The sequence below is a fragment of the Kogia breviceps genome, chromosome 11, assembly GCF_026419965.1.
Source record: "Kogia breviceps isolate mKogBre1 chromosome 11, mKogBre1 haplotype 1, whole genome shotgun sequence".
Taxonomy (NCBI): domain Eukaryota; kingdom Metazoa; phylum Chordata; class Mammalia; order Artiodactyla; family Physeteridae; genus Kogia; species Kogia breviceps.
Genome location: NC_081320.1, coordinates 81,143,729 through 81,157,522, shown reverse-complemented (window position 1 = coordinate 81,157,522; position 13,794 = coordinate 81,143,729). Strand labels below are relative to the sequence as shown.

The 13,794-nt window shown below is 36.7% G+C and overlaps 1 protein-coding gene and 2 non-coding genes across 4 annotated transcripts in view; all 3 read left to right on the top strand.

The window, feature by feature from the left end:
* Positions 1-13,794, top strand: part of WDR43 (WD repeat domain 43) — a 50,919-nt gene that overhangs the window by 30,751 nt on the left and 6,374 nt on the right. For both annotated transcript variants that reach the window (XM_059078619.2, XM_067007878.1), the window contains 6 exons: positions 1,529-1,615; positions 2,838-2,969; positions 4,504-4,635; positions 11,337-11,423; positions 12,031-12,062; positions 13,051-13,114. In XM_059078619.2, the coding sequence (XP_058934602.1) occupies positions 1,529-1,615; positions 2,838-2,969; positions 4,504-4,635; positions 11,337-11,423; positions 12,031-12,062; positions 13,051-13,114 (534 nt within the window). The remainder of the gene's footprint in view (positions 1-1,528; positions 1,616-2,837; positions 2,970-4,503; positions 4,636-11,336; positions 11,424-12,030; positions 12,063-13,050; positions 13,115-13,794) is intronic.
* LOC131766071 (small nucleolar RNA SNORD53/SNORD92) lies at positions 2,128-2,205 on the top strand. The gene has a single exon (XR_009338373.1). It is a non-coding gene; the product is annotated as a small nucleolar RNA SNORD53/SNORD92 (small nucleolar RNA).
* On the top strand, positions 3,167-3,242 carry LOC131766072 (small nucleolar RNA SNORD53/SNORD92). Its single transcript, XR_009338374.1, has one exon. It is a non-coding gene; the product is annotated as a small nucleolar RNA SNORD53/SNORD92 (small nucleolar RNA).

Here is a 13,794-nt window from a genome sequence, read left to right as displayed (position 1 = left end):
GTAGCTGCTCCTCTGGAGTAAAGCAGTGCAACATCAACATGTCTGTGGAAGAGAATGATTTTAAAATGATATATTGGTCTGCTTATTGGAATACTTAAGAAGATGTCATATATTTCCCCTTAGCTGAAGGACTTTTCAGTGGATGGTTTATTTTAACTTGTGAGAACTCTGTATATAGTTGGTCCTTGAACAACACAGTTTTGAACTGTGTGGGTCCACTTATGCATGGATTTTTTCCAATAGTAAATACTACAGTACTTCACCATCCAAGGTTGTTGAATCCACAGGTGCGGAACTATGGATACGTTATAACTATGAACAAGTTGTAAGTGGATTTTTGACTGCACAGAGGGTCGGCGCCCCTAACCCCTGCATCATTCAAGGGTCAACTATGTAATTTTACTTAACCCAGTATATCCAAAATATCGTTTTAATGTTTAGTATAAAACATTATTTGAGATATGTTACCCCCCCTTCTTCCTTTATTTGGTATTATGTCTTTAAAATCTGGTGTATATTTTTCACTTACAAGCTCATCTCAGTTTGGACTAGCCACATTTCAAGTGCTCAGTAGCCACAGGTATGGGTGAAGTTTGTCCAGTTACCCAAAAGATAAATCTTAATAAGAGATCCCTTAGTAATAGCACACATTGAATATTCTAAGTGGAAATGTAATGCGTGGGGCAGTGGTTTCGGTTTTTTGATTACAGAAGTTTCTTTGGAGACTTCTGGTGAGTTATTATGAGCATGTCCAATAGGTGAGACTATGAGAGGAATATCTCTTGCTCAAGCAATCTCTTGTTGAGTCTATTTAAAAATACTTCTTTAAAAAAATGTAATACATGGTTACAGTGTGATAAAAAAGGGAGAGAAGTGTTAAACTGTAAACATACGTCTCCTTACCATACTGGATCCCATAACCTCACTCTCCAGATGCAGCCTGTTTCCTGTGTACTTTGTATCTTTCCAGATACTGATTAGGTGGGTATAGAGAATTACCTATATAACTTTAAAGCCTTACAGGTATATATGTACTTTGCTGCATCTCACTTCCCCTCCTGTTTAATACCATATCAGGACATACAGGTTCACCATAGAGCATTTTATTAATCAGCATTGCTTGTCTTTGACTAGCTTGTGGAAGGATAGCAGTAGGAAATTTAGGGTAGGACCAGTCTTTTTTAGGATAGATTATAAGGTGATGAGCTAATAATGTTTTCTTTAAAATCTGTTACATTTTAAATGTTAGTCTTTTAAAACTGTGTATGTGAAAAGATTTGAGCAGTACATAACAGAAAAAAGTAAACATGCCTGGTATATTCAGAGTTTACCCGTTTTCCTCATATGGCATCAATCTGAATGGTGATCAGTCTGAGTGACCAGGAGTTTTCTGTGGAAGCCTTCTATACGTTTTTGTATTTTTATAAAAATACATTTCTTTTTCACTTTATTCTTACTCCCAGTTACTTTGTTTGACACTTTTTTTTCCCCTTCCACCCCCTTTCCCTCTTTAAAATTCTATTCCCAGGCTTTAAATTCCAAAGAACCTCATGTGTGTTTAGTAAGAGATATTTCAGTCTGCTGGGCCCCCAAAGTAGAAACAGCTATAACAAAGGTGAGTGCATTACATATTAGAAGTTAGGAAAAAAGATATTTGAGTGAATTGAATTGTTATGTAATACTATGTTTAAACTCATAATATCCTCTTTATGATCTTGTCTTAACAAATTTTGTGGGATTAGGTTTTAGATATTAAGACTGTAAAACTTTTTTCATTTCTGTGCTCTTGATTTGTTGAACGAATGAGTGAATAGGTGACTAGAAGTTGAAGACCTTGGATTTATTTAATTCTTCCTCCTCCACCCCACCCCCAGTGCAGGATCACTGAGTAAAGATCAATATCAAATTTATCAGATTATTTCATCAATTTCTATACTTAAAGGGGCAAAACCTTGTTGAGAGGAATGCTGTATTTCAGGGTGGAATAAAACCTAAATCCATGATGGGGCTGGAATTAAATACCAGATATAAGAACATTACTGTCATGCTTTATTTTGAATATAATGTGGCATCTACATGGAGACATCGTACGTTTGGCAGTCTAATGAAAAAAAGGAAAGCCAAGACATGCTATGATGACATTCATATGGTTTCGCTTCTGGCTGAGTTTCAGAGATGACACCTTTCTCTTGGCTGTCTGAGCATTTCTGGCAAAGATCAATTATTGGAGGTAGTCATAAAATGTACAGCTTCACTCTTTAACTTTTAAAAAATTATTGTTTATTTATTTATTTTTGGTTGCTTTGGATTTTCGTTGCTGCGCCTGGGCTTCCTCTAGTTGCGTTGAGCAGGGGCTACTCTTCGTTGCGGTGCGCGGGCTTCTCATTGTGGTGGCTTCCCTTGTTGCGGAGCACGGGCTTCAGTAGTTGTGGCACGTGGGCTCACTAATTGTGGCTTGTGGGCTCTAGAGCTCAGGCTCAGTAGTTGTGGCACATGGGCTTAGTTTCTCTGCAGCATGTGGGATCTTCCCGGACCAGGGATCAAACCCCTGTCCCCTGAATTTTTAAGTCAGTGTGTCATTGTGTGATCTGTAGATTTTGTTTTTCTTGGTTCTTACTCTTACATGTTGCAGGCTTTAAAACCATGAATGTTCAGATTATACTTAAATGCCAGTATTCAATTAAAATATATCTTTAATTCATATCCTATTGAGTTAGTTACATTAAGTTTTTCAGTAGGAAAACCTTTTAAAAGCTTTTAGTTTTCTCATTGGGGATAAATCTTGCAAGGAGTAAGACAGTTTCCTTTGTCACACCCCTACTATTCCTGTTTAACAGGTGAGAACACCAGTGATGAATTCTGAAGCAAAAGTTCTGGTGCCTGGGATACCTGGTCATCATGCAGCTATCAAGCCTGCTCCTCCGCAGACTGAGGAAATAGAGAGCAAGAGGAAATTAGGGGAAAATGAGGTAATACACTCATTCTGACCATTTTTGATTTTGAAATTTAAGGTTTCTTGGGAGATTCTAAGAATTATATTGGATGGAGCCAAAGTTGAAACTTTAGAAAATGGAGAGGACAAAACTCTTACTAACTAAAGAGGGTGCTCTTCTGGCCATTTTGTTCATTGTTAGCTGGATAAGGTAACTGTAGATTAAGCCAGGACTTGCTGTGATGATTTTCACTGGGTTTCGCATGTTGCTGAGTTCCAATGATGCCTTGTCTCTTGGCTGTCTGAGCATTCCTGGTTGGTTTAATGCTAGTTAGTCTTTAAAAGTGATCGTCATTATAACCTCTTAAAGTGCTTACAAATTTCATTTTTTCTCAACTCTTAAAACCCTCTTGTGATTACTGTACTTGTCTGTGAAAAATCCACTTTTTTGTCTTCCATTCACTTGTCACTCTTGTCTAAATAATCTAGAATTTTAACTGTTTTATCATTAGAGAAAGAGTATTTCTTTACCTGATTTTAAATGTCTTGCTTTATTGGGGGTGGGGGGTTAGGGAATAACATTGCTGTTCTTAAAAATTGTTTCTCAATAACATGATATCTGATTTAAAAATAAGGTGCCAACTTCCTCTAGTTTGGCCTAGATCCTACCCTTTAATTTTTTCCTACCTTTTTAATGTTTTTCATAAAACATAACCCAAACAGGAGGCTTTACCAAAGCCTCTCTGTTTGCTTTGGTAGTAATAGAATGTTCGTATTTTGATTGAGCTACCAAGGGGCTGGCAGAATGTAGTTGTTAGATTTGCTTTCATAAGGGATTAGTTATGTACAAGTGAGTTTTTGTATAGCAAACGGAGAAAAATAGGAAGACATCTTATAAATTTTGGGGGGGACATAACTGTCTTTATGCTCTTTTTTTTTTTTTTTTTTGTGGTACACGGGCCTCTCACTGTTGTGGCCTCTCCCGTTGCGGAGCACAGGCTCCAGACGCACAGGCTCAGCGGCCATGGCTCATGGACCCAGCCGCTCCGTGGCATGTGGGATCTTCCCGGACCTGGGCACGAACCTGTGTCCCCTGAATCGGCAGGTGGATTCTCAACCACTGTGCCACCACTGAAGCCCTGTGCTCTTTTGATAATATTTGTTAGCAAAAGATCTGAGGTTGATGGCAAGGGATAATTACAGAAGGGGAAGCTTTTGTGATTATAGGTCTTTTCTTGTGCTCTAGTAATCAGTTGCCAGATCCTTGTCTTTTTTGAATCTTCATATAGAGGGATTTTTATGAATTACATTTTCAAATCATGGTTTTCAGTTGTTGTTTTTTTTCACTAGAGTCTGGAAACTTGGATTGCAGATATTACACTTGTCTACGACATTGGCTTTATGGTGATGAGATTTTATTGGAATGAAGAAGAGCATATTTGTGTTTTTCAGTGTTGAGGTGTGAATCAGTCAGCGGTTTTTGTCTTCTGAGACATAAGCACAAAGTAATTTAACCAAACTGCTTTAGGTGTTGTCTCATATAAGATTAACTGGTCATTTCTGTTCTGTAGGTTAGCATTGAAGAACGCCTGGGAGCACTGGATATAGATACGAAGAAAGAAAAGGACACCCTTCCACAGACAAACAGTTTTCCAGTTCTCCTCACACAGGGTTTAGAAAGTAATGATTTTGAAATGCTAAATGTAAGTATTGTAGCAGTTTTTAAATGAATTAAGATGGTTAATTTTTCTTAGAAAGTGATTGACAGCACATTTACAGAGTGAATAGTCATGTTATGTAGCTGTCTTGAATTTAATGTTTTGTGAGTTTAGTCAAATATATATCACTTGGTGGCACTATACAGACAGTCACCAACCTACAAAGGGATTGTATTAAATTATTTTGAACCTGGAATGCATTTTCTCATAGAAATATTGTTCTGAATTGTTAATAGGTTCTTAGGCTTTAGTTCACAAAAGCCTTTATAAACATTGTGTAGCTGAATTATAATACTCAGCATTCTAGATCACAATTTATATTTTTTTCTGTAGGAAAATGCGTTCCCGAGTTTTTACTCTGGATTCCAGAAACTTATTTCCCCCTGGCCGTGAGAGGGGGCGGTGAGGTGGAACCTTGGCAATGGATAGGAGGTTTGGGGGAAAAATTCAAGAGGGTTGGGGGTATATAAAAGGGAGGCACTTACGATTTCTGTGTTTGTAAGTTGGTGACTGCTTGTATGATGTTGCTTAATTTGGTCCTCTTAAATTCCAGAATTTGAAAGTGGTCTATAGAGAAAATTTAAGTGTAAAAAATTGGAACTTAAGCACTGCCTGATCAGATTAAAGCAGTTTATATTTGCTAAGTGCATTTATTCCTAGTGACTCTTAGTGATATTATGGTGCCACTTAATATAGATGTGACTTTAATATGCAACCTATGAATAAGGTCCCTCTGACTTGTATTTTGATCTAAATGGGAATATCTTATATTTGTGTTTAAGGGGATTTTGCAAAACAGGAGGGGGGAAACCAGGCATATCTAAAAACCTAAAATTACTTTTAAAATAGTTTGTGAGTGTATGTATTTTGAGAGGTCGGTTTTGGTTTAACATGGCATAGAAACCTAGGTGAGGATTTGGTGAGAAATAAGCTACAGAAAACAATTGACAGTGTTTTTAATATAACTTATCTGCCATTATTGCTTACTTAACTGTGCTTTGAAAACTTCTTCAGTAGTACAAGTGAATCAGTTATTGTTTTGTTTCTAAGAAACATTTCAAAACATTTAATAGTACAGTGGGCCACCATGAACCCATCACCCAGTTTCAAAAATTATCAGCACTAGCCAATCTATCTATTGTTGTTTTATCTGTTTGCTCACCCCCTACCCAGGTTATAGTGAAGCAAATTTCAGACCTGTTATTTATTTCATCCACAAATATATCCCTGTTCAACTGTAACAATAGCAATTCCTTTTAAAAACATAACCACAATTCATTATCACACCTAAAAAGGTGAACACTGATTCCTTAAAATCATCAAATATCCAGCTAGTATTTATCTTTTGCTGATTGTCTTGTAAAGTTTTTTTTCTTTTCTTTCTTCAAAACTGGATCCCAACGAAGTCCACACTATTTGGTGGATTTGCCTTTTCTGTCTTTTGCAATTTGGGGAAGCTAGGTTATTTGCTCTAAAGAGATTTCACATTCTGGATTTTGCCTCCTGCAAATCCATTTTACTGGGTCATTTAACCCAACAGGTATCATTTAATATAATTCTTGTCCATCATATTTCCTGTACAGTGGTAATTGGATCTAGAAGCTTGAAGAGAATCAGATTAGAATCTGGCACTTCAGATGTGACAGTGTGTACTTTTGTCAGGTGTCACAGAGTTGTTGGGAGAGTAAAGGAAATGATGTTTGTGAAAGCACTTCTTAAATTATAAAGAATTGTACTTGTAAGACCTTTTCATTATTAAGGATTTTGAGGTGATTATGTCGTATTGTTTAAGTAGAAGTCAGTAACCTTTAAAAAAAAAAAAAAAAGAAAGAAAGAAAAACTAGACTATAGGAGTATTCCCATACTGTATTACCTGGGATATCATGCAATCTAAAGAGAAAGAGGCAAGTTAAAAAAAAAAAAAAAAAATCAAAATTTTTTTTTCCCCTGGAAAGTGTGTTCCTCATTTCCAAAGGTACCTTCTGAGGGAGGATATGGGAAATATAGTAGGAGATCATTAAAAATAGGAATGAAAGGGGACTTCCCTGGTGGTCCAGTGGGTAAGACTCCACACTCCCAATACAGGGGACCTGGATTCGATCCTTGGTCAGGGAACTAGATCCCACGTGCATGCTACAACGAAGGAGTCCGCATGCCGCAACCAAAAGATCCCGCAACTAAGACCCAGTGCAGCCAAAATAAATATTTTAAAAAAAAAAAAAAAAAAAAAAAAAGAAGAAGAAAGTGAGCAGTGTCAGGTATGAAACATAGGACCAAAGGTGAGGTTAAAAATCCCTACTGTAGAACACTTGACATTAAGGTATGGCATTTTAGGAAAGTGGCAGTTTGACCTAAAGAAATAGTCTATAGCTTATGCAAAAAAGTTATGCTTAGTCATTTATGTAGTTCATGGCACCCATAGGAATTAGATACTTTAAAATATTTTTTAAGTTTTATTTTAATTAAGTATTTCTTAAAAGTACCCATTTGGGCTTCCCTGGTGGTGCAGTGGTTGAGAGTCTGTCTGTCGATGCAGGGGACGTGAGTTCGTGCCCCAGTCCAGGGGGATCTCACGTGCCGCCAAGTGGCTGGGCCCGTGAGCCATGCTGGGCCCGTGAGCCATGGCTGCTGAGCCTGCACGTCCGGAGCCTGTGCTCCGCACAATGGGAGAGGCCACAACAGTGAGAGGCCCACGTACCACAAAAAAAAAAATAAATAAAATAAAATAAAATAAATAAAAGTACCCATTTACAGTAGTACCAAAAAAATGCCTAGGATAAATCTACAAAAGATGTTTCTACCTCTACATTGAAAATTACAAAAATTGGAAGAAATTAACCAAGACCTATGTTCATGGTTGGAAGATTCAATATTGTTAAGATGAGCAATTCCCCCCAAATTATTCTATGTATCCAATACATTCCCAATTAAATTCCAGCAGCTATCTTTTAGAAATTCAAAGGACGTGAAATAACCAAAGTAATTATAAAATGAAGAGCAAAATTGGAGAACTTACCCTACCTGATTTCAAGAAAAAGCTGTAGTAATCAAGATAGTTTGGTATTAGTGAAAACATAAATATAGATTAAGGAACCAAAATAGTCCAGAAATAGACCACACGCAATTGGTTTTCAGTAAAGGTACTTCTAAGTTGAGTCAATTGGGAAAGCAAGTCTTTTCAACAGTTGTAGTTGAATCAGTTGAATATCTATATGGAAAAAAATGCATCTCAACTCTTTCCTCACATCTTACACAAAAGTCTACACAAAATAGGTCACAGACATAAATGTATAAACCAACCCTCAAAACTTCTAGAAGAAAATAGGAGAAAATGTTATGCAGATTTGCATGGAAAAAGCCTTCTTAGGTTCATCACAAAAAGCATGAAACACTTAAGGAAAAATTGGTCATTTGGATTTAATAAAAATTAAAAGCTTTTCTCTTGAAATGACACTGTTAAGAGAATGAAAAGGCAGGCCATAGGCTGGGGAAAAAAAAAACAACTTATATATCAAAGGATTTATATCCAGAATTGGTAAAGAACTCTTAACTAACTCAATAGTGAGACTCAACTCAAATAAAAAACAATTGGTTAAAAAAAAATTGGTAAATGCGTGAACACATATTTCATAAAAGAATTCCAGTGGCCAGTGAGTGCATGTAAAGGTATTATACATCATTAATCATCACAAAGGCATATTAAAACCACAGTGACATAACACTACATACCCATTATAGAGTGATTAAAATTTACAAGACAGTACCATCTATTGGGGAGGATGTGGAGTAACTGGAAATCTCATATCTTGCTGGGGGGAATGTAAAATGGTGCGCCTACTTTGGAGAACCGTTTGGCCATTTCTTAAAAGTGAAGGACACATCTACCATAAGATCCTGCCATTCTACTCTTAGGTGTTTACCAAGATAATTGAAAACAAGTGTTCATCCTAAGACTTGTACACGAATGGTCATGGCAGCCTTATTTTTAATAGCCCCAAACTGGAAAGAACCCTGAACACATGAAGGGATAAATTGTTATCTAGCAATGTAAAGAATGTATATTGCTTCATCAACAACATGAATGAATCTCAAACTTACGCTGTGACAAAGAAGCCAGACAAAAAAGTACATACAGTTTGATTTCATTTATAGAAAAATTCTAGAAAATGCAAATCAACATGTAGTTCAGTGGTTGCCCGAGGACGGTGGGGTGGAAGGGAAGGATAGAATGTAAAGGGTCCAAGGAGACTTGAGGGTGATAGAATGTTTATTATAGTGTTTGTTTCAAACTGATCAAATAGTACACTTTAAATGTGCACTGTTATGTTTCAGTTATAATACAGTAAAGTTAAAAAAAGTCCCATCTTCAGTATCATCTTCTTGCTACTTGTAGCTGTGATTTATACTCTTTGCAGAAGTTAATAATGCTAACTCCTCTATTCATTATCATTTTGCTTGGTTTGGGATCACTTACTTTTTTTTGCTTATTTTTAATTTGAAAACTGTTATCATAGAACCTCTGTCTTTAGTGAGCATAAGGATTATCTGAGAGCTTGTTAACATTTTTCTGTTCTTCAGTTTGGAATAACTTCTAACTAGCTAGGCCATACATACCATTATTTGCCTGTGACACTTCTGGTTTACACCTCTTAACTTGGTGTAATTACTAATAGTGACTCCTTTCATTCGCAGAAGTGTCCCAGTTTGGAAACAACAAATTATCTGATCATTTTACATTTAGAGCACTAGAGGACTTCACAAACCACGTATTTTTCAAACCTTCAGCCCTACATTATGTTTCTTAACCAAGTTTTCGGTATAAATAATGTGCAGCAGCAAGTTCAAGATTGTATTCCTTGACCTGAAGTGCTACTATTCTACTTGGCCATTTAAGACAGTGAAGCCTGGTAGTTTGGTGAACATGCTATGAAAATTGAGTACCTTAACAAAAAGAGATGCAGGTATAGAAAACGGACGTGTGGACATGGGGGGAAGGGGGAGTGGGATGAATTGGGAGATTAGGATTGACATATACCCACTACCATGTGTAAAATTGATAGCTAGTGGGAACCTGCAGTATAGCACAGGGAGCTCAGCTCCGTGCTCTGTGACGACCTAGATGGGTGGGAGGGAGGTCCCAGAGGGAGGGGATAGATGCATACACAGAGCTGATTCACTTCCTTGTACAGCAGAAACTAACACAACACTGTAAAGCAACTCTACTTCATTTTTAAAAAGTCTAGTTCAGACAATGTTCCCTGTAACTTGTACACATCATTGGAACTTTGTGATAACTGATTTATAACAAAGACTTGAGCTGAGGGATGTTTAGTATCATCAGACACCTTGTGAATTATTGTTTAAGTTCTCAACATATTTTGCTTTGAATCTTGTGTTCTGATTATTTGAAAATGACAATATTAGGACAGTCCATCCATCAGTTCCCCAGTGATTATGTTTAAAAATACATAATCTTTCTTTTGCATAATAAACTTTGTAATTATGTCAGTGATAGTTTTTATTTTTATTTTGATTTTTTTTTTGGTTGTTTTGCGGTACGCGGGCCTCTCACTGTTGTGGCCTCTCCCGTTGCGGAGCACAGGCTCCGGACGCACAGGCTCAGCGGCCACGGCTCACGGGCCCAGCCGCTCCGCGGCATGTGGGATCTTCCTGGACCGGGGCACGAACCCCTATCCCCTACATCGGTAGGCGGACTCCCAACCACTGCGCCACCAGGGAAGCGCAATGTGATAGTTTTTAAATAGTACTTGATAGATTTAAGAAGGGTTTGGTGTAAAGATATTTTTACAAGCAAATAAAACCCATAGGGAATTTTGAAAGGATATGTTAAGACCATTAAAGTAGGTTGAAAATGAACTTTCCGTGCTTTTGCCCTGTAATACCTCTGCTGTTTATATCCTGAACATGATCTTTAAAACAACAACAGCCCAAACATAGCATGCACCAACCATTAGGGAAGTTCCTCTAGTAGTAAACACTTTTGAAAGATAAATATTTGAAAGTATTAAAGAGGAAGGGAGGGTATCTGGATTTTGAAACCTGAAAGGACTCATTTCCCACCCTCTCCTATAGATGAAGCATCTGGGTGGGGTTTGGAGAAGTAGAAAGGCCTGCCAGAATTTGGACTAATCTGCTCTATCTCCTTTTCTATCCATACAACGTGGGGTGGAGACTGCGTTTCACCCATAAAGTTTTTGACTCAAGCACTCATTATATGATCTTTTGATTGGCTTAAATTTTATCAAAAACATTTAAAAGGTATGTTTCCTTGTAAGTGTGATTATAGTGTGTTTTGCTCACTCTTGTGTTGATATGGCAAGATATGTTTCATAAAACAAAGGTTTGAGAACTTCTCTAAAGTGGTGTATATACCTGTATTTAAATGTCGAGAGGTGTTCTTTTCTGTTTTATATCAAAAATTAGCTTATAAGAATTTAGAATTTGTGGAGCAGAAACTTGTTTAATGGAGTAAATGTCTCCTGTTACTTGAAGACTGTACTTGTCTGATAGCCATAAGACATAATACAACATTCTCCATTTAGTCCCAACCTTTATTTGCTACAGTTCAGTATTGCTTGGTTTTTAAGATAATTTTTAGTGACAGTATTCCCTGTAGTGTCCTTAGTTTCTGAGTATGCTTATTTACATTTTTTTTTTTCTCACAGAAAGTACTTCAAACTAAGAACTTAAACCTAATAAAGAGAACTGTACTAAGGATGCCCCTGCACGCTGTCATTCCGTTGTTGCAAGAGGTAACTGAGTACGCTTCTCATTTTAAGGTCCTAATGCTATGACTCCTATGACTCAAAGACAAAATCCAGTATTTAGAGAAATGGATTTGCAGTATGTAAGCAAGCAGGGTATTTAGAGTCGATGATAGATGATCACTAGGTCTACTCAGACAAAATTTGCCTAACCTAGTTTTTTTTTCTATGTACTTTAAAAATTGAGATATAATTTACATACCTTTAAGGTGTACAGTTCAGTGTTTTATAATATATTACAGATTGTGCAATTGCCACATCAAAAAGAAATCCTGTACCCATTAGTCACTCCCCATTTGTCCTTACCCCCCAGTTTCTGGCAACCACTAATCTATTTTCTGTCTTTGTGTCTGTTCTGGACATTCATTCATATAAATCCTAGCCTAGGTTTTTATCAGATAACTTTTTATTTTGGGAACGTATTCCTAGGTTATGTTAAATTGGTTGAACGTTTAGGAGTTAGGAAATTTAAGAATAATGATTTCCTAATACAATCGTTCTTTTCCTTTGTTCTTATGGATGTGTTATCATGGGAATTCATGGAGATTGGCTGCCTCTGAAGTACTGTTGCTAATACTGTTTTTCTCCTCCTCAGCTTACAAAGAGATTACAAGGACATCCTAATAGGTAAGATGTTTAGGCGACTTAAATTGCTTTGATTTTATAAATATTTTAAATGTGATTGTTTAAAAACAGCAGTGTCTGGCAGCATGAGATTACATAGTAGGTAGCCTCAAATTCTAACTAATAAAACTCAAAGTGTCAGATATTGCTGTCTGCACTTATTTTAAATTGAATGATTCTTATTTCTCAGATTGTGTTATAGTTTTTCCCTTCCTTCAGAAAATTTGAGGTTTTTCAGCTTTATTATATGAGGTCATTTAATGGATTAGTCTTATTTAATAATTTAGACCTAATCACGATGTGTAAAACTGGCCATTTGTAGAACTTGCTCAGCCTCTGGTAGTTGCTTAAGACACTACAAGGAAAGATTTTATATAACTAAATTTTGTGGGTCTTTTTTGCTAATTTGATGATTAAATATTTATATAGGGTGTTGATATCTCAAAGATCTCAGCTTGTACTATAGTATTATCAGAGTCTGTAATATAGTTTTTCTTCTCTAAATATTTTTTCGTGATAGGCTTCATTAGCCTTTGGAGCTCACAGAGGAAATCTAAAGATTACATTAATTAAGCCTGGCTTACATTTTTGGTCTATATTTGTCTTTTAATGTTGGTGTGGAAATCATTTGCTGTTTGTACCTGATGTTGAGTAGATGATGGGCTCAGATATGAGCATAAAATGAAAAGTCAGCTGAGCCCAGTTTACTGCCTTGGTATCAGATAATTATGAAGTAAAGCATAGGTTTTATATCTGGAATTGAATTATTTTAGAGGAAGGGATTTTTGTCCTGTTATGTAGTCCATCCTATTACCCCCTCCCTTCCTCAAAAGGTGAGTATATTACACAGACCTCAAATAGCCCCAGTGAAAAAATGAACGACTGTCATATTCACAGTGGTTTATTTGAGTCATTTTCTAGCTTTTTATAACTCCGTTGTATTTAATTTTGAATTTGTGAATATTAGTTGATTTGGTTTTTTTTTTTCCAGTGCTGTTATAATGGTTCAGTGGCTAAAATGCGTGTTAACGATCCATGCATCCTACTTATCCACAGTAAGTCTTTTCAGCTGTAGTTGCTGAACAGTTTGGCTTTGATAAGGATTATCAACTGATGGCTTAACAAAACCATTTTCTCTCCATCTACCCTTTAACCATCAGCTGCTGCTTTTAAAGAATTTGTTTTTTCCCCAGATGCAATGTCATGTTGTCATCATTGTTACCTTTTATACTGGCCCTTTTTTGGCCCAGATTTTAAAAGTAATATATATTCTGTAGAGAAGCTTGAAAAATACAGAAAGGAGTAAAGTTACATACTAGCCTTCAGGTGTTTTTTTATATACATACCTGTTTAGCAAAATTATCTTTCCATTATATGTATCTCTCCCATCCTCTTCTTTTTTTTTTTTTTTTTTTTTTTTTTTTGTGGTATGCGGGCCTCTCCTGTTGCAGAGCACAGGCTCTGGACGCTCAGGCTCAGTGGTCACGGCTCACGGGCCTAGCCGCTCTGCGGCATGTGGGATCTTCCCGGACCAGGGCACGAACCCACGTCCCCTTCATCGGCAGGTGGACTCTCAACCACTGCACCACCAAGGAAGCCCTCCCATCCTCTTCTAAAAGCTTAGTAGCTTTTTAAAGTTTATATCTATGCTAACATGTCTATATTACCTTGTGATAAAAATGAAAAGAATATCTTAATACCTGACGTTTTGCTGGGGCTACTGTCAGCTCTTGAT